This window comes from Alosa alosa, chromosome 5 (genome assembly GCF_017589495.1).
Source record: "Alosa alosa isolate M-15738 ecotype Scorff River chromosome 5, AALO_Geno_1.1, whole genome shotgun sequence".
In the NCBI taxonomy this organism is placed as follows: domain Eukaryota; kingdom Metazoa; phylum Chordata; class Actinopteri; order Clupeiformes; family Clupeidae; genus Alosa; species Alosa alosa.
This window is the reverse complement of record NC_063193.1, coordinates 2,583,787-2,606,091: the sequence shown is the minus strand read 5'-3', so window position 1 is coordinate 2,606,091 and position 22,305 is coordinate 2,583,787. Positions and strand designations below refer to the sequence as shown.

Sequence of the window (22,305 nt, the reverse complement as noted above, 5' to 3'; positions counted from 1 at the left end):
CTGGACTTTGAATGGCAGACCTCTAACTAAGCAGTTACATCTAACAGGTTTTGTGTGTGTGTGTGTGTGTGTGTGTGTGAGAGAGAGAGAGAGGGGGGGGGGGGTTAAATGTTTGTGTGTGCGTGTATGTATGTGATACCACTTGTGTGAGCAGCTCAGAGAAGAAAGGGGAAAAAAAGCAGGGGAGAGAGGTGTCTTTGAGTGATGTTTGTATCAGTGAGTGGGTGGGGGTGGGGACTGATTTACTTGTTTCAGACTTTTGAGTTAAAATAGTTCTGCTTTAAACATTACACTAGATTGTGTGTGACGTCACAGTGCCAGATGAAAAACAAAATGAAAAAAGATGAGAAGGAAGTGTGTGTGTGTGTGTGTGTGTGTGTGTGTGTGTATACGTGGAGGAGAACCTGTTTCAAACTTTTGTTTGTTTAAATACTTGAAGTAATACTAGTTCTGTTTGAAACTTGACAGTCTGCTCTGTACTTTTTAAAATGTAAAATTATTGAAGCAACAACTGTTCAAAATGTTGCCTTTGCATGAGTAAGAAGAGTGACTCTTGTCATTAATGGTTTTAATGCAATATGTGTGTGTGTGTGTGTGTGTGTGTGTGTGGCTATAGGTAGAGGAGGACCTGTGTCTCAAACTAATGTAATTAGTTGTTTAAATACTTGATTAAATACTAGCTCTGCTTTAAACTAAAATAATTGAAGCAACACCTTAATGTTGAAATCGTTGCCTTTGCAGAGAGTCCCGGTCGGTCTCTCTCTGTGTAGCAAAAGTTAATGATATTGTAATGTGTTTCAGTGTTTTTAATGTGTTTCAGTGTTTCAGCTTGTGTAAAATGAATGAAATATCTTCAAGAATGATACATAAAAGTGTTTAATGTAAGATTGTTTTGTGTGACTTAACATTTCACTTGTTTAAATACTTAAACTGAATATTGTTATCATAATATGTAAGTGTTGGTTGATAGATAAATACATTGATTAATACATAAATGCAATTGAGGAATACTAAATTAAATAAAAAAATAAATAAATAAACAGTAACAGTAACAAAAAACAGTACTGCACTGTATAGTACAGTACAGTACAACCTTGTAGTAAAACAGCAATCACATGATTACTGTAAACTGTATTACAGTACTGTATCGCACCTTAATTCTACGGTAAAGTTCTGGCAACCGTGCTGCTTGTACTGTACTGTAATTTTACAGGGAATTTTCTAAGAGTGTATATTTCAATTCTGTAAAAGTACATTATACATGAGCTTTAAGGTAAGTGTATAGTATTTTTACAGTGGAGGCACCGCGCTATTGAATTTATTGCCTTTAGCCTACTGGTATTCAGGAATCTCAGCCAGCTCACCATCCCACCACTGAGAATTCAGGATCCTGTTTGCGCCACTGTTGTATACTGATTGTAGCTAGTGCCTGTGCACACCCATTAAGAAGGGGTTACATGTGTCATACTGTTAAGGCACTGTCATCCATGAAAAGGTAGTTCAAATATTTCCAAGTAGCAAACCCTGGGTGAGCAAACACTTTAAAGGGCAATTTTTGGTTCAGGCGACAACTGTCACTAGATGAAAACTAATGTCGACAGATGTTGTAATCTTTCATAGTCCTGCGGCAGCAACAAAATGCTGAATAGAACATAACCTTCTTTCTCTAACAACTTGCACATTTTGGATGTCACACTTTGGACATCCTCCCCTGTGTCAAACAGGTGATCCTTCAGCTTGACCTTCATGTTAGGGAAGTCACAAGGTGTCAAATTTGGTGGTACCAACACCAACAATCATATGAAAATGTCTGTGCCGAATCATCTGAGGGAGAGCATTCAGCACAAACGATCATACTGATATTTGGGGGTTCTATCATGACAAAGTGTACGCACACAACATGTGGAAAATATACAAGTTTTCAACATAATTGTTGCTTGTTGTACCCCACCACTGGATTTGACACAGTTAAGGAGATCCAAGGTAGACCACAGAAAGTGTTGGATACAATAAAAGAACAAGATATCCACAAGTATATAAAAAATGGGTTATAACAATCTCATTGGAAATATTAGCTTGCCATGGAACGAAGGAGAAATATGTTTTTTTTTTTGCAAGACCAATAATGTCACCGCTGACAATCGTGACATAACTTTTGGTGCGCACAATAGCCAATGGAAAAGCAATGGTACAGTAACAAGACATGTACATTGAGAGGGAAACATGAAGGGGGAGGTGTGGGGGTCAGGGGGGAGAGGGAAGAGGAAGCTGAGGGTCCTGCTGAACAAATTCAAGTCGTTGGCCATGTTCACCTGAACTCAACTCGTTGGCCATGTTCTCCTCAGCCTGAATCCCCTTTGACTTGGAACTCTATGATCGTCTTCATTCCCATCCACGCATAATACATATTGTAGGTTAATCTCTTTCAAATATAGCACATCTACTTCATCTATTGATTCCGTGGAGATATTTCAGCAAATAAAGCAATGTACTTCTAATAAAAGATTTATGTCAGTGTGGGCCAAATTCATCATTGCATTAGAGAAAGTTAGTCATGTGTATCCCACTAAACATCTTCTCCCTTTTCCTATGCTAATCCCAAAATGTAAGATTTGAAAAATATTTGAACAGAAGGAAACCTTGAGTAGTTACATGGAGAGGCAGGAGTCAATGAACAGTTGTTCTATAAAAACTTTTGTAATGTTTTTTTAACTGAAAAAATGGTTTTCGTTAACTGTATTGCAAGAAAATGAATGCGCAAGCAAACATGGACACACCTGAAAGGCTTGAAGTGTCGAGGTTCCGAATGGTCCCGGCTTGGCCGTGACAAGAGTGTGGGTGTACAGCCTGTACTGAATTCCCTCTCTGTTAAAATGGAAGGACGGTGGGAGCGGCCCTGTCGACAAGGAGATGAGGAGGTTCCGGAGGGATCCAAGGATTGCCTCTCAGAAGTCCTAGAGGCAATACTTTCATTTCGCCAGTGAGGCCCAGGGCTAGTGGAACGTGAAGAATGGGCACTAGAGGACTTGCTGTGGGAACCTTGACCACCAGCTTTAGCCTGCTGATAGCGGTGAGCTGCCAAAAAAAAAATCAGTAAAGATATGAGAAAAAAACTGGACAATTGTATTGGACAATAAATAACAATCAAAAACAGAAAAAAAGGAAAGCAGACGCAATGCATATGATTTTACCAACAAAGTAAGGCCATGCACATAAAAAGATAATTATTGTTGTTTAATATCTAAGCTTATTCCATTTGTTTTCCACCATTTTCTTCCAGTTTTGTTATTTTTATCTATATATATTTATTTTAGTCACAGTTTACACATAAACTACAAACTAGGAAAAAATAACTGTAACATTTCACAGTAAAACAGTGAAATCTACAGTTCAACTTAAATTGATTATAGTTCTATCATTAACTTTTACATGGACCATGAACATGTCATAACTTGACAATGAACTCTCGCATTACTATGAACTTCTTGGTCGCCACCTCTTATGCGGACTTCTTAAAGTTTACAGTTAATAAGTAAACATGATGGTTGACTGCAATTTAGTATATGGGGCGTGCCACCACGAAATGAGTCCAATTCGACAAAAAAAAAAAAAAAAGACCTTAGGGTTTAAAACAAGGGGTCATTTGTTCAAATCTGTTTAGCCACCCAGAGATATTGGCCAAAATGTGAAAGCTATCCTCATCTCAGAAAAAAAGCAAGTTTTGAGAAAATCAGCTTTAAAGTTTGTGAAGTCTAAATGAGCATATTTTTCCTCTCAACCAATCACCACAAGACTATGCATCCTGATAAAGTTACCTTTGCCTTTAGAATTAAAATAGCCCCAGTGGTGTCGCTTTCAATCTGTTGTCCGTTCTCCAAGAAGATCCGTAGCCAAAGATTGAATTGCTTCAGAATCTCTATTTTATAGTCCGAAAAGATCCAAACTACACAGCACAGCTTCTAAATGCTCAATTCACGCAGGCTGTAAAACTCATGAGGCATTCATATAACTTGTAAGGTAGCCTATAGCTATAATGTTCAATCAGCTTCTGAAGACGACAAGGACAACAATAGCCTAATCTTTTTAGGCCGCCAACTCCAAAACAAATTGGGTCTATAGATCAATGTGTCTATATTTGATTATCCTTTAAACAGACAGATACTATTTTTCAAGCATTTAAAAGTCAATTACTGGGTGAATAGAATCCTTAATACTACAAAATGTGTTGACCTGGCTACCTGGTTAGACCTGTTCCTGAACCCACAGAGGACCCTGCCATCTTCCTAGTTCTCTCTACCAACATGAATCTGACCCCACAGCATACTATGCTGATGGGGACCTATCGATCAAGGTCAACCTTGTTGAAGCTGCTAAGATAATGGAAATAATGATCATAGTATAATCATAAGAATAACATTAGTATGGGTGTTAATGATGTTATGCTTACTGACATATTGCTTTTTATGTGTTTTAGGCAGCTGCCCTTTACAGTATGTGTTTGAGGCACCCTCTGCTGACACTCCCACACCTCTGCCCATGCATTTCTTTACAAAGGAGCACACGCTCTTCATGGTCGACTTGACGAGGCTACATCTGGGGAGGGAAGGAGAGGGTCTCCCAAAGTCAATGAAGGACCTGAACAGCCGCCTCAAGCTTAGCCGGAGAAACAAAAAAGAGCTGTGGGCAGAAATGGCTACAAAGGTAACCGAACAGTACAAGGAAACATTCTGCCCTGACAAGGTGGCCAGTAAGTGGTTAAAGACAACAGCACCAGCAGAGGGAAGGGTCCCATTCATTTCCAATTCTTTAAAGAAATAGACGATCTGCTTGGGGCCCAACATGATGTGGTGTTCCCTGTTGTGGGAACACCAGAGGGGCTGGATGTCCAAAGACAGGAAGCAGCGGTTCGCAGTGAAACTGCCACTGCCTCCACATCGGCAGCCACCACCTCCCACAACACTGGCACCACCTCACACACAGACACCCAGCCCAACAACCAGAACAGAATCCGACTACACACCACCAGAGTGCCTAGCTGTTCTAAAGTCAGTATAAACTACAGACTCGAGTTTGTACTTAAGCCCAAAAGGGGGTTTGGGGGTGTCACCACCAGGAAAATGTATTAAATATTATTATGTAAAAGCACAAGTTCTGCACACTTTCAGTCGGAGATTAGGGCTTGCACTATGCCTAGAACACACATGCATACCGTAAATCCTCAAATTTACGGGCCTGGATTCTATTTATAAATAAAGGCTGGCCCCCAAATAAGCCGGGGTAATTGCCTACATTGTTTCGATCTAACTCAATGAAATAAAAGAGCTCTTCTTAATATTTTATATTGTTGGTTGTTTCAATACTGTTGCCAATAAAAAGTCGTTGTCCTACACTGGGTCTCCAACACGTCGCTCTCAAGCTACCAGTCGCTTGCCGCCCCCTTCTGAGCTTGCCAGAGGCTGAAGCAGTAGCCTACTATCCTACATTTAAACACAATTGTTGCCGCAAGGCATTCCAGCCTACAAATTAAATAAAAAAGTAAATCATGCATATTTAAAAAAATAACTCAATTTAGGCTAACGTAGGCCTACGCAATAAGACTTCCATTACACCACACGTTCAATGAATGAATGAAAGCGGTTGCCTTCTCTCGTAATATACAGCGGGTGGAAATCCTGACACTCTTTCAACTACATGAAACTTAATAGTGAACCATCAAATACCCCCCAGATTTCAGTGTCTAACAGTCCCAACATTTAGCAATATAATCAAACAGTCCAAAAGTAAATTAAATCCCAAACCAAACCGAATATCTTTTGCTTTTGATAGTCTACCGGTATGCCACTCCAAACGAAACACATGTCTCAAAATAAAACGCACATAAGAAATAAAGGCCTGCCTCGAATACACGCCTGCCCCAAATAAAGGCCTGTGCTTTGTGCAGCCTATAAATAAAAGGATTTTATAAACGCCCATAATTTGAGGATTTACGATAGTCTGTCTCCTAAACATTCCTCACCCGTTATCCAGACATGCATGAAAACATTTGAAAACAAAACTCAGCCATAGGTTATTTTGAGCATTGTCCTAACCGTAAATCGAGGCAGATATGACGAGAAATTGCAACAATGTTTATACACTGTAAGGTTGGCTGCAAAGATTATGCAGATTGTTACGATTGACTGACACATGCACACACATTATCGAAATCATCGGCGGACGTTTTAGACTATAGTCTTTCTACATGGGTTTAGTTAATGATCAGGCTATAATAAGGCCACACTTTAATAGCGGTTGGTGTAAACTGGGACATTTTAGTGTCCCGACAGGCTTTTGTTGGAACACGCAACTCTGGTCACCCTATTATGTGTGCTAGTTAATAACTTGCCTTTCCAGATTAAATGTGCATACTGGTTAAGAAAGGCATGTGAACAGTCTCTAAAATAAGGGTATAGCGTCGTTGAAAGTTTGCACGTTCTTTTAAACACGCATCTTTTTTTCTCTCTCGCTCTCTCTGTGGTAGTCTGCCGGCTTGTGCGTCGACATCGCCCAAAAGTTTGATTGCATTGCATTCTCTAAAGCTAAATTTTCATGTACCACATCAGCATTTTTGTTCAGTGAATCTTTTGTAAATTGCTTTACAATTACCGTCGGGCCCTCGTTGGCTGCGTGCCTCCACATGCCCAAAATGCTTGATTGCATTGCATTCTCCACATTTCTAGCTAAATTTTCATGTACCACATCAGCATTTCTGTTCAGTGAATGTTTTGTAAATTGGCTGCCTTTGCATCTTCCAGCTCACCTCATTTCACTCCTTCGTCTTCATTAACATTCCAGGTAGAATTCTCTATCTTTTTGGCCTCTATGCAGTAACATAGTCTGTCTGTTCTTGGTCTTGGATTTTGTGAAATAAATTTGTAAATACATGTGACTTATAGTCCGGTGCGACTTATATGTTGTTTTCCTCTTCATGACGCATTTTTTGACTGATGCAACTTCTATCCGGAACGACTTATAGTCCTGAAAATATGGTAGATAAAATCCTTTCATTGATCTGCGTTTTTTACACAAGCAGCCTTTCCTTGCCCCGCCCCACTCTCTCTCGTAACAGACCCGCCGCCCCTCCTCTGCATGTACATTTAACAAAACATTAACAATTGTTGAAGGATTGTTGTTGGCACATAGAAGCATTGCATAGAAAACAACGAGCTAAATTGCTATTAAATCCGCTTCGCATCGTGACCATGCTGTGCAAATTTGTTCAAAACTGCTGCATTCAAGTTAACTCTGCTAAGGTCTTATCACAACAAACTAATAAGTTATGCAATCAAGCCGTATCTCTAAGCTAACGTTAGAATACTGTTTGGATGTCGAGTTTAGCATGCTTAGTTACAGCTGCTTGCTCAATTTCCACTAGGTTACTCGTGCAGGTCTCTATTCATTTCACTCAATTCTATTCATTCAAATGTGAATGTTGGCAAAAATGGAAAAGTGTTTTCCAAGACTCAATGTGCAAGTGAATGTCATTACTTCACCTGTGATATTACTGATCATGTGAATATTTTGCAGCACTCTTAAAATCTAGCAGTGGGGAAACACTGCCTGCGGTCCATTGCCTAATTACATTATCTTTGTTACTTTTATTATGCTGCACATCAAACACTTTTCACATGCATCAAGTTGTTAGTTGAAAATATTCACATATCTATATATCTATCTATAATGTGAATTCTAGAACTGACACTGCTGAAGGCAAATACAACAATCAAAACATCAAGAAATCATATGTGACTTTCAAAAGTTACAGCACCAGACATCTGCATGAAGTGTATGATTACCTGAAGAGGTGGATACATGACTATAGTTGACAGTCACACAGCTAGGGGAAAAATGCATAAATATAGGTCATGATATGTGCTCACCAAAAGCAGTGCAGCGGCAAGGATCATGTTTATCCAGGTAGTGCTCTAATGTGTCCCAGCCCCCTCCCACACGAACCATCACATGAGTACGCAGGACCTAATGGAGGAGAGTAAAGAGGAAAAATTATACATCTCAGCAAAAAACACATTGATCAGCGAATGAACACATTCCTTTTCATTTTTACTTGCCAACACAACCAAAACTGAGACCGTTTTGACAGCTCTACCAAGATGATACTGCACGAGGCAAGGCAGTTGCAAACAGTTATTAATCTCAAAGATATTCTGGTGTACTACTATGCATAAAAAATAACTGCCTCCAGTATCACCACCCATTGCATTATATATAAGTGGGTCTCAAAAAATTTGAATGTTGTGAAAAGGTAAATTTATTTCAAAAAGTGAATCTTTCATATTCTAGATTCATTAGATATAAAGCAAAATATGTCAAGCCTTTTTTGTTTAAATTTTGATGATTATGGCTTACAGCTCATGAAAACCAAAAATCAGTATCTCAAAATATAAAAATAAAGAGGTTATAATACAGAAATGTCGACCTTTTGAAAAGAACTAATCTGACTAATTTGACTAATCAAATTAGGTTGCTTTGATAATGGCCTTATGGTCATCTGTATTGTTCGGTCTGGTGCCTCTCATTTTCCTCTTGACAATAAACCATAGATTATCTATGGGGTTCAGGTCAGACGAGTTGTCTGGCCAGTCAAGCACACTAATACCATGGTAAGCCAACCAGTTACTAGCAGTCACTGTGGGCAGGTGCCGAGTCCTGCTGGAAAACAAAATCAGCATCTCTATAAAGTTTGTCAGCAGATGGAAACATGAAGTGCTCTAAAATCTCCTGGTAGAAGGCTGCATTGACTCTGGACTTGATAAAACACAGTGGACCAACACCAGCAGATGACATGGCACCCCGAATCATCACTGACTGTGGAAATATCAAACTGGACTTCAAGCCACTTGGATTCTGTGCCTCTCCACTCTTCCTCTAGACTCTTGGGACCTTGATTGGACCCTGATATCCAAATGAAATGCAAATTCTCTTTTTAAAAGAGAGTTTCGACCACTGAACAATGGTTCAGGGCCCGGTTCCCCGATAACAATGGATATATGGGGTTTTCTACGATTCATCTTAAGATCAATCATTTGGTTTTTCCGACTGTTTCCCAAACATGCCCGTAGAATAGCTGGCGGTCCGCTGGCATATTGCTCATCGGTTCTCTGGCGGTCTGCTGCCAGGCTGCAGACAAATTACCCAATATTTTGCCACTATTGGTCTAAAATCTTTTTAATTTGTTCAGTTATACGCCATATATCATTTTATTAACTTTTCTTAATATTCATGACATGTTAAATTTAAAGAGATGGCGGACCGCGGCATACCACCGGCGGTCCGCTATCTGCCAATCTGATTTTGCTATCTGGGAAGATGTTCTTAAGGAGCGCTATCCACATTATAGTTCTGTTTGATATTTGATGCAGCACAGGCTAAACCACATGTTCCTTACTCTGCTCTGCCTGATAAAAGATAGCCTACACTTAGACAGAGAGAATCAGAAACTATTCTGCCAATGTCTCATTTCATGCTTAATTGCATTTTTGTCCTTTTTAATCACATTATTTATGAGCATTGAATGTATACTATTTCGCACGCTAAAATCTGATTCATTGCAAGTAAATATAATAAAGAATGGTAACGTAATAGGGTTGTAACGATATGCGATTTGAAACCGAAATCGCGACACTCATATCAACGATCCTGTGTTCCAGTGTGAAAAGGCAGAACCGCGACACACCCTTTCTAGTGTTTCACGAAGTGCTTTGCAGCTTAAGGCGCCTACATACTCGCCATTCCCGACATGTAGTGCGACAATGTGACGTCACGGGAGCACCGTAACCATTTATACTCGCATGCGGAGGTAGTGCCATTAGTTGCAATATTCTCCTGAACAGAGATGTCGCTGTTGTGAAAAGGCTATTGCTACCTACTTTACACAGTGGAAGAAGCTGTCATTGGACGCATTGGCGTCAATGGCAGTAAAAGCCATAGAGACAGTAAAAGATAAAATCTAGCCTCTGTGAAGATACTTCAGACTTCGGTTGCTGCCATTCACAACTACCATCATTACTATCTAGTTTCCAAGGTGTGTGCAGATTAGGGGTGAGCGATATATATCGTCTGCGATAATATCGTGATTGTTGTTTTAACGATGTGCAAATTGACATTATTGAGTATTTAAATTACTTATGGGGAAAAAAAACACTCGAAATAACGCACTGAAGACTCATACATTCCCAGGAGGTAGGCTATGCAGGAGAAGTGCAGCAGAGCAAGTGTCACGTGATCACTAGTGGGTCACAACGTTGTCCCACGCAGCCTAATGTTTATTTTGTGCAGTGAGAGTAGCCTACTTGGGATTTTATGCGGCTACTTCTGTTCAAGTAGCATTGACGAGACAGTCACGTTTTTTCCTACACGGTATTATATGGAGAGAAAACATTAGCCTTTGATTATTTTAAGTCAGTTGTAAACAAAAAACTATTCTCATGTAACTCTTTTGTAAATGGACTGAAGTTCGCTCTAAATATCTACGTTTACCGATTATGCTAACCATTAGCATCTCTATGGGATTTCTCATATACATTAGCCATAAGCTAACGCATTAGTTTCTATTCTGTAACTTGGAATGCTAGCCTACGTGATTGCTATTCATAAATAATGAGCTGTAAAGTAACTCAGACTTTAACAAAAACAATTTTTTAAAGGATATCGACTAATTATTGTTATCGTCAAAATCACAAAAAATATCGAGATATTATTTTTTGTCCATATCGCCCACCCTTAGTGCAGATAGACAAACAGATAAATACATACTTTATTCATCCCGAGGGATATTTTAATAATTTAAACATAGCCAGCTAGCTAGCAGCTGGCTGAGTTTGTGTAATTTCCTAAAGTGGAAAGAGATTTTGTTCAGGTCTTTGCAGATATCCTTTGGTTGAAAATAAATCTTTTCTATTCTTTCTTCTTAATTCCACGTGTTGTTATTATTAACCGGACACACCTCGAAGGCCGTTATGCCGCTTATCACCCGGTTGCCACTGTAAAGCAAAGGAAACATGCGGTTCCGTTTAAAAAGAAGCTCACTAGTTCAGCTTGTTGTAGCCTACAACTTTCATTGGCCCTATAACAGCGATAGCGTGGACAGTTAGCTTGTTTACAGTTGATTCCATTGTTGCGAAGCCTGTCTCCACGCTCAACCGTCATCCTACTATCGTTGTTATAGTAACCATTCATAAGCATTGATATGGAACGACGATTAAACTTTTTTTTTACCAGATCTACTTCATAGGTCTCCCGTTATAGAGTGTCCCAGTGACTTCCGTTTTACTTCCGCTACAAGGGACCTATCTTTCAAAAAAATATGAACGGGAGTTAATGGAGAGATAACAATTATTTTTTTGGTCCAGTTTGAATTGTGCCACGAATTTCACATATGATGTGTGTGAATTTAAAAGATAATTTTTCACATCAAGAAAGTACTGTTGTTCGATAGACTTCAAAAGTTATGTTGGTTTTGTATCCGCTCTGTAGTCGACTGAATCCGCTCAGTCGACTACATCTCCTGTCTTGAACGATGTACGTCACCAACGTAATGAAACGATAAGATTAGCTGTTATGCTAGTTAACGGTTGCATTGCTGCCTGCCATGTCACTTAACAGTATCTAATGTACAGTCTATGGACGAATACAACCAGAGCCCGTCTACGGAGAGCCTTGGCACTTCCTATTAAGCCTCATTGTATCGACATTTGTTGCAGTTCCATTAGAATTCCACTAGGGGTGATCGCGGGCGAGTGCAGGTTGAATGGGGGTCTATGGAGCTAGATGACTAAATGTATCTCTTTCACCGTGCTTGTCGTGGAAGAATCGTAGATTTTATTGTAGTTTATGCAAGTTTAATATAGATTTTAGATCTAAAGTTGAATGAACGAGTACTTAGTACTCTACATGCCCACTCAACGCATCTGACTCAGATACCGCACTCCTACAACCTCTAGGGACTGCTGGAACATCTTTTTCAGCATTCACGCCTCTCTCCGAGAGTGAAGTATCTAGACTCCTGACATGCAGCCGTCCTACCACATGCTCGCTGGACCCTATACCTACAAGCCTACTTCAGTCCATCAGCCCGACCATCGCTCCAGCTATCACACATGTGATCAATGCCTCGCTAACCTCCGGCACATTTCCAACAGCGTTCAAAATGGCCCGGGTAACACCGTTACTTAAGAATGCTTCTCTCAACCCTGCTCAAGTCGAGAACTACCGCCCTGTCTCACTCCTGCCTTTCCTATCCAAAGGCATTGAACGAGCAGTCTCCAAACAGGTCTCTGACTTCCTTTCACAGAACAACCTTCTGGATCCAAATCAGTCTGGGTTCAAAAGTGGCCACTCTACCGAAACGGCTCTGCTGTCTCTAACAGAAGCCTTAAAAGAAGCCAGGGCGACCACTCGGTCATCAGTACTCATTCTGCTTGACTTATCGGCTGCCTTTGACACGGTTAATCTCCGCATCCTTCTCTCTATACTCGCTAACATGGGAATCTCAGGTTCTGCTCTCTCCTGGTTTGAATCCTACCTCACAGGACGCTCATTTAACATTATCATGGCTTGGTCAGCTATCTGCACCTCACCATCTCACCACAGGGGTCCCCAGGGCTCAGTGCTGGGCCCCTTCTCTTTGCTATCTACACCACCTCCTTGGGACAGATTATCCGTTCGCATGGCTTCTCATACCACTGCTATGCAGGCGACACACAGCTCTATCTGTCCTTTCCACCTGATGACCCCTTGGTTTCAGCCACGGATCTCGGATTGCCTCTCAGACATAGCTACATGGATGAAGGCACACCACCTCCAGCTGAACCTCTCAAAGACTGAACTGCTGGTCCTCCCAGCTAAACCTACCATACACCACGACATCAACATCAAATTTGACTCCCTGTCTGTTTCACCTACCAGGACTGCAAAAATCTAGGAGTTGTTCTCAACAACCAACTTAACTTCTCAGATCATGTTGCCTCAGTAAGCCCGGTCATGCCGTTTCACACTCTACAACATCACGGAAAATCAGGACTTACTTGACTCAAGATGCTACCCAACTTCTGGTTCAGGCAATAGTCATCTCGCGACTCGACTACTGCAATGCCCCTCCTGACAGGTCTCCCAGCCTGCGCAGTGAAACCACTTCAGATGATCCAGAAAGCGGTGGCGCCTGGTCTACAACCAACCCAAAAGGGCACGTTACCCGCTGCTCATCCAGCTACACTGGCTACCTGTGGCGGCCCCGCATCAAATTCAAGGCTCTAGCGGCTTGCCTACAAAGTAGTCTCGGTTCTGCTCCCACCTACTTGAATGCCCTCATACAGACATCACGCTACCTCCAGACCGCTGCGGCTCCTCAGACGAGCGACATCTAGCTCTACCACCCGATGCGCTCAAGCCAATCAAACTTTTTCTCATCTGTTGTTCCTCGTTGGTGGAACACACTGCCAGTTCCTACAAGGGCAGGGACATCCTTCTCCATTTTCAAAAAACTCCTGAAGACCCAGCTCTTTAGAGACCATCTCCTCTCATAGCAACACTTACAACAAGTCTTATTGATCCTAGCACTCACCAGCCGTCTTAAACTGACAAGTAACTGTTAAAAACAGCACTCACTGATGCACTTATTCTTACTGTACTTTAGTGTTTTTAAATTGTCCTAAAATTGTTGAGAACTGCTCTAAAACTTAAACTGTTTACCATGTTGTTAGTCGCTTTGGCTAAAAAGCGTCAGCCAAATGTAATGTAATGTAATGTAATGTAATGTAATGTAATGTCCTTTTCATTTCTTACAGGTTGGGTCGTTGTTGCCTATATCACGCTAGCATTGTGCTAATGAATGACGTCATTGACATATTTGAAAGGCTTTTTAGAAGACTTACGTGACTTCAAAAAATATAACAATCAACAGTGTGTATTTTCTTTGCCTCTCCTAGCGAATGCAACATTCAAATTACTACTCAAAAAATTATATCCAGAGAAAAGTGGATATTGAGGGGTAAAGCTCCATAGACCTCAATGCATTCTGCACTCGCCTGCGAGCGCCCTCAAGTGAAATCTGAGGAGGAACTGCAACCAGTCCAGAAACCGGAAGTAACCAGACAGTGCCAATTCTCTTCCTATTAGACATTCTCTGATACAACTTCCCGGATGTGTTTAATCCTCTGACTCATGGTATTTTCATTAGGGCTTTGACTTTTGCCCAAAAATCATATTCGAAGTTCGTTTGTTTATTAATATTAAAATTCGAATATATTCGAATATGTATTAATCATATTTTAACCATTAAATGTCTTCAGTAAGACCGATATTGGTATCAAACCTAAGTTCTATATGTTCTGTCCACCAGAGGGCAGTGTATCAGTCAATGTCAATAGACTCGTGCGACCTTAAAGGCTGAGTATTTATCGTGTGTTAAAATTGTTATTATTGAGCATAGGGCTGGGCGATAAAACGATAGCGATATGTACCGCAATAGACATGTAATCGATATCAATAAAAAAAAACGTTCGATAGAACATTCATAATTAAAAGCAACACACACCTCCTGCCTTACGTTGTCCATAAATAAATAGGCTAAATATATTTTGCATTGTAGTATGTCAAACTCTACCAGAGTAGGCGATAGAAGTAGGCCTACCTCAACACAGACTCTCCTTGCCCCGTGCACTCTCTCTCTCGCTCCCTCTCAACAGCATGCACATGTAATCTAAACATTAATCGTGCAAGACGACTGGCTAAATTGCTATTAAATCCGGTTAGCATCATTATCACGCTGCATGAATTTGTTCAAAACTGTTGCATTCAAATTGACTGCTAAGTTCTAATCATCTCAATCCCAATGCAAATGGAAAAGTATTTTCCAAGACTCAAACGGGCCTGTCCCAAGGAGAAAAAGTATTAATTTGAAACTTAAACACACGTAGGGAAACTGAACAGTCTAACCAGACTATGATAAACTAGCAAATTAAGCTAACGTTACTTTGTTTACAATATTTCCAGACTTCAACCAGTGCTGCTTTTCATTCAGACTTATCTGCACATTTATTTATTTGAGTGTTTTTTATGATTGTGTTGCCATTTCTTTCCCTGTTTGCTTTGATTGATAACTGAGGTGATTAAAATCAGAGGAAGGTTAAGTTTAAAATAAAAGTGTCTATTATGTCTATGTGTGAGCTCACTAAGCACGAACCAGCCAGGATGCTAACGTCACCTACAGGAGCCCAGATGACCAATAATAGCCTTGCTGATGAGCTTGCGATTTTACTTCACCAGGCGTGAAAAAAACCTCGGAATCTGAATTGAAAACAACGTTTACAACCAAATACTTTTATAGAAATTATCTCCATAGGCTACAGGTTTGAATATTAAGAGATCCCTAAAATTCGTTCGAATATCTTTAATTTTTAAAATAATCGAATTATATTTGCATAACGAAGTTATCGAGTCAAAGCCCTAATTTTCATCGGCAAGGAAAGCCCAATTAAGACCTGTTGCTGGTATGCTTGTACAATCTAGTGTGGCTGTGAATGAGCTAACGTCACTAGCGCAACTGATGGGTTTGTAGTCGTTGGAATTACGATCTTTCACAATGTTGTAATTCAATAGTTACGAAACAAACTGCAAATGTCTTTACATGAAAAATTGTCTTTAAAATTGACAAACCTCATATGGGTAATTCAAGGCACAAGTCAACTGGGACCAGAAAATAATTTATTTTTCGCCATAGACTGGCGGTCAAAATTTTTTGAAAGATAGGTCCCATGGAGGCAAACGGAAGTGGCGTCACTGGGACACTCTATTCAGAATTAAAAGCCACCCCGCCAGCCAATCAGAAAAGAGTATTTCTTCTCTCCGGGTGATAAATGGTCATAACCATTACAGTGCTCAATTACCTATTTTTGAGGGGAAATAAACTTCAAGTATTTGTTGTAAAGCCAGCATGAGCTCGACGACAGATTTTCTTGGGCTTTCTCGGGCTTTCCTGGAAGCAACTGATGGAAACTGAGGTATGTGACAGTACAAACTTTGAATTTGAGTTTTTTAAGAAACCCATCTAGAGTAGCCTGACGAGCCAGACCCACATCAAAATGTAGGGTCTGGGCACTCACCGTTCGCAGTGCTCAGTCCGAGGGGCGGGATAATCGGTTGTCTTTAAGAAGTTTAAGATTGAAATGTCAAGGCAGGTAAAAAGAGGAAGTAAAATTAGGTGACAGTGATTCACAGAGCCAAAACGAATACAGGCCCTACCTAGCAACAAGTAATTACACATAGAACCTGGCCAATACATATTTTTAATGTCTAAATGAGGAGGAGTTTCCACCAATATCTCAAGTTAAAAAAGGCAGGACTGTCTGGAAATCATGAGACTAAGTCATAAGATTGAAATGTCAAGGCAGGTAAAAAGAGGAAGTAAAATTAGGTAAAAGTGACACACAGAGCCAAAACGAATACAGGCCCTACCTAGCAACAAGTAATTACACAATATAACCTGGCTAAGTGCTGATTTTATTTGATCATAAATACATGTGTGTAGGAATGGGCATCGTTAAGAAATTATCGATATCGATGCCATTGTCGAGTCTGCTTGTCGATGCGATTCCTTATCGATTCCCATATCGATTCCCATTTGCTGAACACTTATAGGATGGCTTTGAGAGTTGTTGGCATTGAATGTCTAATTTAAAGTGGTTTTAGAGAATGAATATCAAGTGTGCAATAACAATACAGAAGTTGAATACTTTAAAATGTAAAAAAAAAAAGTATACATTTGTAAAACAAAGCTTTGTATTGGAATCGTTAATGTTTGGATGTGTACGATTCCGATGGTTCGGAACATTTGGAACCGGTTCCTTACCGATACCTGGAACCGATTCCCAAGCCTACATGTGTGTGTATACTGATTGATTTACCAGAAAATTGATGTAATACTGTTTGTGCAATGTGTGGTGATTTTATTTGATCATTTACATGTGTGTGTATGCTGATTGATTCACCAGAAAATGTATGTAATACTGTCTGTGCAATGTGTGGTGATTTTATTTGATCATATACATGTGTGTGTATGCTGATTTGATTTACCAGAAAATTGATGTAATACTGTTTGTACAATGTCATGCAACATTTGCTGAAAAATGATGAGACTAAGTCATAAGACTGGACTGTCTGGAAGTCATAAGATTGAAATGTCAAGGCAGGTAAAAAGAGGAAGTACAATTAGGTGACAGTGATTCACAGAGCCAAAACGAATACAGGCCCTACCTAGCAACAAGTAATTACACATAGAACCTGGCCAATACATATTTTTAATGTCTAAATGAGGAGGAGTTTCCACCAATATCCCAAGTTCGAGAAACGTTCTGATTGGCTAAAAGGGGCCTGGGTTCTTAGGAGAAAGAGACATCTCCCAGGCCCCTAGAAGCATAAAAGGTAGAGCGCAGGCACATTCAGATCAGATCTCATCGGGGAAGCAGCTGTTACCCATCGCTCTCTTGCCTGACGGTCCAGTCCTGACGCTGTTAGAATTGTATCTTCACTGCAAGACGGCAAATAAAGAATCAACAGTCTTCAGCATCTCTCGTCTTGGTGTTCTCCTTCGGGTCCTTTGACATCAGAGTGCTTAATGAGATTGGAGGTTCGAGAAAGTGGTTAATTTTCCACGACACTAGTTGGCAAGTTCAAACTTTTGCCAACTTAATAAAAGCTTAACTTGTGTCACACTGTTCGCCAACAGCAACATCCATCTTATTTGTTTTCAAATAGCAGGGAATTCAAGCCAAACCGTTGCAACTCTGCCATCAATCATTATGTTAAGCCTGCCTAACGACTCTATACACGATTTGATTGGCCTGATAGAAGTTTAATTTTTCGAGCTCACAAGCCAACGGAGAGTTGCTAGACTAGTCCTGGCAGCAAATGTAATTTGCTGCCGCTAGGGTGCGTCTAGATTTCTAGGCTACATCTAGTGTTTCTTGCCAAAGAACTCAATTTGAGTTCAAAATTGAGTGATAGACCACGATTCCAGACAGTCACTGTGGCATTCAGTAACTGTTACCTTTTACCTGGCAAGCCCTCCACATAATCTATTAGCACTGAGGACACTTTTGAAGATTTATTTGAAGACATAAAACTTTTTTCTGTAACTCTCCACCAGTGGCTCTTATTTTGCCGTTCTTACCAACTTCCTTACTGTGTGTGGGGGCAAGATAAACATGATTGTCCAAGCATGTGTCACAATTTCAGTTTATTAGAACCTAAATTATTTTTACTTAAAAATTATTTAACTGTAAATATGGGCAAAAATATGTCCAACGAAGTACCTAGTTTTTATAGCCATTCACTAACTTACAAATGTCAACACTGTGTACTTTTATTTAAATTTACTGTCTTGTCTTTCCAATGTAATTCCAATGAAATTACTAGGGGATTTAACCTCTGTGTCACTTTATTTTCATACGTTACTGAAAAAAAGAAAACCATACACTAATGTTGAAAGTTCCCTTGTTACCTTGATCATTATCTGATTATTTAATTCTTTATGAAATATTCCTTTTTTCTCAGAATACATTTGCTTCCCTTCAAGGTTGTATTTTATGGAGCTTTGTCTCAGTAATATTTGTATATGCGCAGAGGGGGATCCACAAATATTTCTTGATTTGCATGTGTGTTTTGATATCTACAAATAAAAAAATCATTTGTAACTCGTATATTGATTTTTACAAATATAGATGTGCATTTGTAAAACCGAAAATTTCATTTGTGAAATGTGATTCTGCATTTGTGGATCACCAGCACACGCATTCTTCGCTTTCCAAAGTTACGTGTTTTTAAGACGTTCTTGACATGAAAGTCACACAAATCCACACGTAAATAGGCCTACTTTAAGTCACCGGCACACACAAATCGCAATCCAGTAGATGGCGACATCAACAAATATTTCTTGACTTGCATTCATGTTTTGACATCCACAAATAAAAAAATCATATTTGTAACTTGTAAATTGGTTTTCACAGTTGTAGATGTGTATTTGTAAATGAAATGGCATTTGTAAAACAAAAAATTGTGAAATCTAATTTTGCATTTGTGGATCACCAGCACACACAGTTTTCGTTTTCGCATTTGTGGATCAGCATTTGTGGATCACGTATTTTTGATACAAACTTTGCGCAGAGAAGCCACCCAGATCCACAAGTAGCCTGCTGACACTTTCTAATCCAGTAGAGGGCAGTGTTGTTCTATGGGACTCATAACCAAAGATTCTTTGCTCATAACACACAGAGCTAGCGAACCTAGTTCTTAAATCTAACAAGTTATGCCTTTTACAACAAGCTTTTTGATGGAAAAGTGGTGTTTAATTTCCATAATCTTTGTGTAGTAAATGCATAAAACCGTCAGTTTGCAAGCGAAATCAAGAATTACGATCTTTGAGTTGCAGAATGCAGAATCACATTTCACAAATTAAATTTTCGGTTTTACAAATGGCATTTTATTTACAAATGCACATCTATATTTGTAAAAATCAATATACGAGTTACAAATATGATTTTTTAATTTGTAGATATCAAAACACACATGCAAATCAAGAAATATTTGTGGATCCCCCTCTGCGCATATAAAAATATTACTGAGACAAATTTAGCTCCATAGTATTTTTCCTCATTGTTTTCATTGTGAGATTACAATAAATCACCAAACAATGATGTTATATACCTGTTTCAGTCAACTTTACCAGGGGTGCCAATAATTCTGGAGGGCACTGTCCTATAGGTATTTTTTAATCCAATCAATCCCGAAGTCCCAAAACCCCGACCCACACATCACTTGTATAAATCCAACTCCAGAACAACTTTAATTCGTATTTAATGTCTGGACAACTGAGTTTACAATAGAAAATACAACTTACCCTAATGAAGATCAGAGCACTGGAATCACCAACTTTATATTTCCCCTCTGAAACTTTGCTCATGGGGAATTGGGCAGGACAAGAGCACTGGCCCAAAATGTCACGGACCTGCAGCACACAAAATAAAGCTGTAGTAATGATATGAAAATGTACTTTACATAAACCTTTTTAGTTATAGTTCATAAATCTGACAATGTTAAAATCATCGTTTCAATTAAGACTGTGGCAATGTTAAAAGATGTAAAAACTGCTACACAAATATATAGTATATTACAGTATACAGTAGAAAGAGCCCTAGTAGCATCAGAGATCTCACAATTATGTGATCCAAAATGTTTTGTCCATATGATTTCTTGCCATTTCTTAGTGTTATGGAACAGTGTTTGTCATTGGAGATGGTCAAAAGAATGGTTGCCTTCCCTTATGTGGTGAATCTGAGTCGACATGGGGGCAAGTAGGGCACCACTAGGTATTGGCACCTCTGGCACCTTACAGGGCCTAACTGCCCCCTGTTGGTACTCTGTGAGCACACCTCCTCACATTAACAAACAACTACGTTGTAACACCTGTTTCTAGAAAGCATTAGCCTGGGAAAACCCAGACGAACTTCCAGAAAATGTGGGATTTGGAACATTTAACGAGAAAGAAAGCACACTACAAAAATATTAACTACAGGGTCCCCATGACCGTTATGTAAATAGCAGTCATTCACATAATGTTGTGTGAGGTAGGTGTTTCTCCCGGCAAGAATGAAAATTGACGCTCATTGTGAATCAGCTTGCATCATCATGTTACAACAGACTTTGCATTCTAGTGAGTATGTAGAAATGTTGATATACGTTGTTGGTTTGATATTTGACAGCCTATATACATACATACATATATACTGTATATATAAAATAAATGTATCAACATACATTTTTGATAGAATTTCGACATGAAATATTTTTCAATGTTTTCTGATTCAAAGAGAGCAACGTATTCTGAATACTTTGGATAACATCAACATTGTATTCAATTTATTAGCAGTAGATAAAGCAGTTAGTGCGAGTTGCAAGACCCATAGTTAATGTCAACAGCAACCCACAACATCTTCTACATTGAGGATGGATTGATAAGCCTATGTGTAATGAAAAACTGTTATCGTAATTGTGTCAAAAACCTACAACAGAGAGGGTTTTTTAAAAAATAATATTTTTAACACCAAAAGGGGAGGTTATAGCCTATGCATTTTCTGCAGAACATTGTCAAGAAATTAGAACCTATACTGGCTTAAAACATGTTGCCTGATACAGGTTTTTTTTTTTTCATTTAAGCTATCAATATGAACAGAGAGGGAGAAGAAAGGAACCACCTGAGAGATACAAAGGGCTACATGGTTTGATTAAAAAATATTTGAATTTGAGTTTGAAAACTCTTGGCCTAAAGGTTAAAACGAGTCAAAATGTAATCCCTTAAACATATCGGTGTAACTGTACTGTGAATACCACCCATTTGAGTTGTAACTGTATTTAAATACACTACACAATACTCATATTTTGTATTTTAAATATGTGATCCTGTTGCATCTATTCTGTTACTTCTCAACACTGAGCAAACTAGACTATACCACTGCATACATCAATACAACAGACTTTCACGCAGTCACACATATATTCATTCTTTAATTCATTAATTAACAACAATCTTTATTTAATCCTCAGAAATTCATTTTGAGGGTAGCCCTCATTTTCAGTTATGCTGAGACTATCATAATAATGCTAACTCTCAAATAGTCTTTTTGCAACTCAGTGATAGATAGAAGAAGGGAGGGTAAGTGCTCCAACCTGGCACAGCAACTTCCTTAGCCTATATTAGAAGCAATGTGACCCACTCAGAATGCGGCAGAAGTGCCTGTTAAGACTTTGGCCCGTTAAGACCTTGGGCGCGTACACAAGGCACCAAGCGCGACGCAACGCTTGTTCTTATCTTACCCTCAATTCAGTGATTAATTTTTTTTGCCATTGTGTTGTGTTGAACAGAGGCCAGCCAAAAACTCCAATAAAATTTGTATCAACTTTGAGGGACAGCTATGACCATGCAGGATTATCCAGACCAAACGTGACGATTTTGCTACATACTATTCCTATTTATGTACCAGCATGCAAAATTTGAGCCTCCTACATGGTTTAGTTCTTGCGCTGTGGGCTTGTGAACTTTGACAAAAAAAAGAGGCCGAACAAAATCGACACCCCCCTCCCCCTGTAAAACTGGCTGTATCTTGGAAAGTATTGATCTTACATAAGAGTAATTTTGCAGTGTGTCTCCTGGGTAACATAGGTACACCTGGTAATTTTTTCAGAATTTTTTGAGACCTA

General features: G+C 39.4%; 1 protein-coding gene across 1 annotated transcript in view; it reads right to left on the bottom strand.

The window, feature by feature from the left end:
- Window positions 1-22,305, bottom strand: part of gas2l1 (growth arrest-specific 2 like 1) — a 40,468-nt gene that overhangs the window by 16,134 nt on the left and 2,029 nt on the right. Inside the window, exons 2-4 of the mRNA XM_048243942.1 lie at window positions 19,949-20,056; window positions 7,920-8,016; window positions 2,778-3,075 (exon numbers count right to left, since the gene is read on the bottom strand). Coding sequence (XP_048099899.1) covers window positions 2,778-3,075; window positions 7,920-8,016; window positions 19,949-20,056 — 503 coding nt within the window. The remainder of the gene's footprint in view (window positions 1-2,777; window positions 3,076-7,919; window positions 8,017-19,948; window positions 20,057-22,305) is intronic.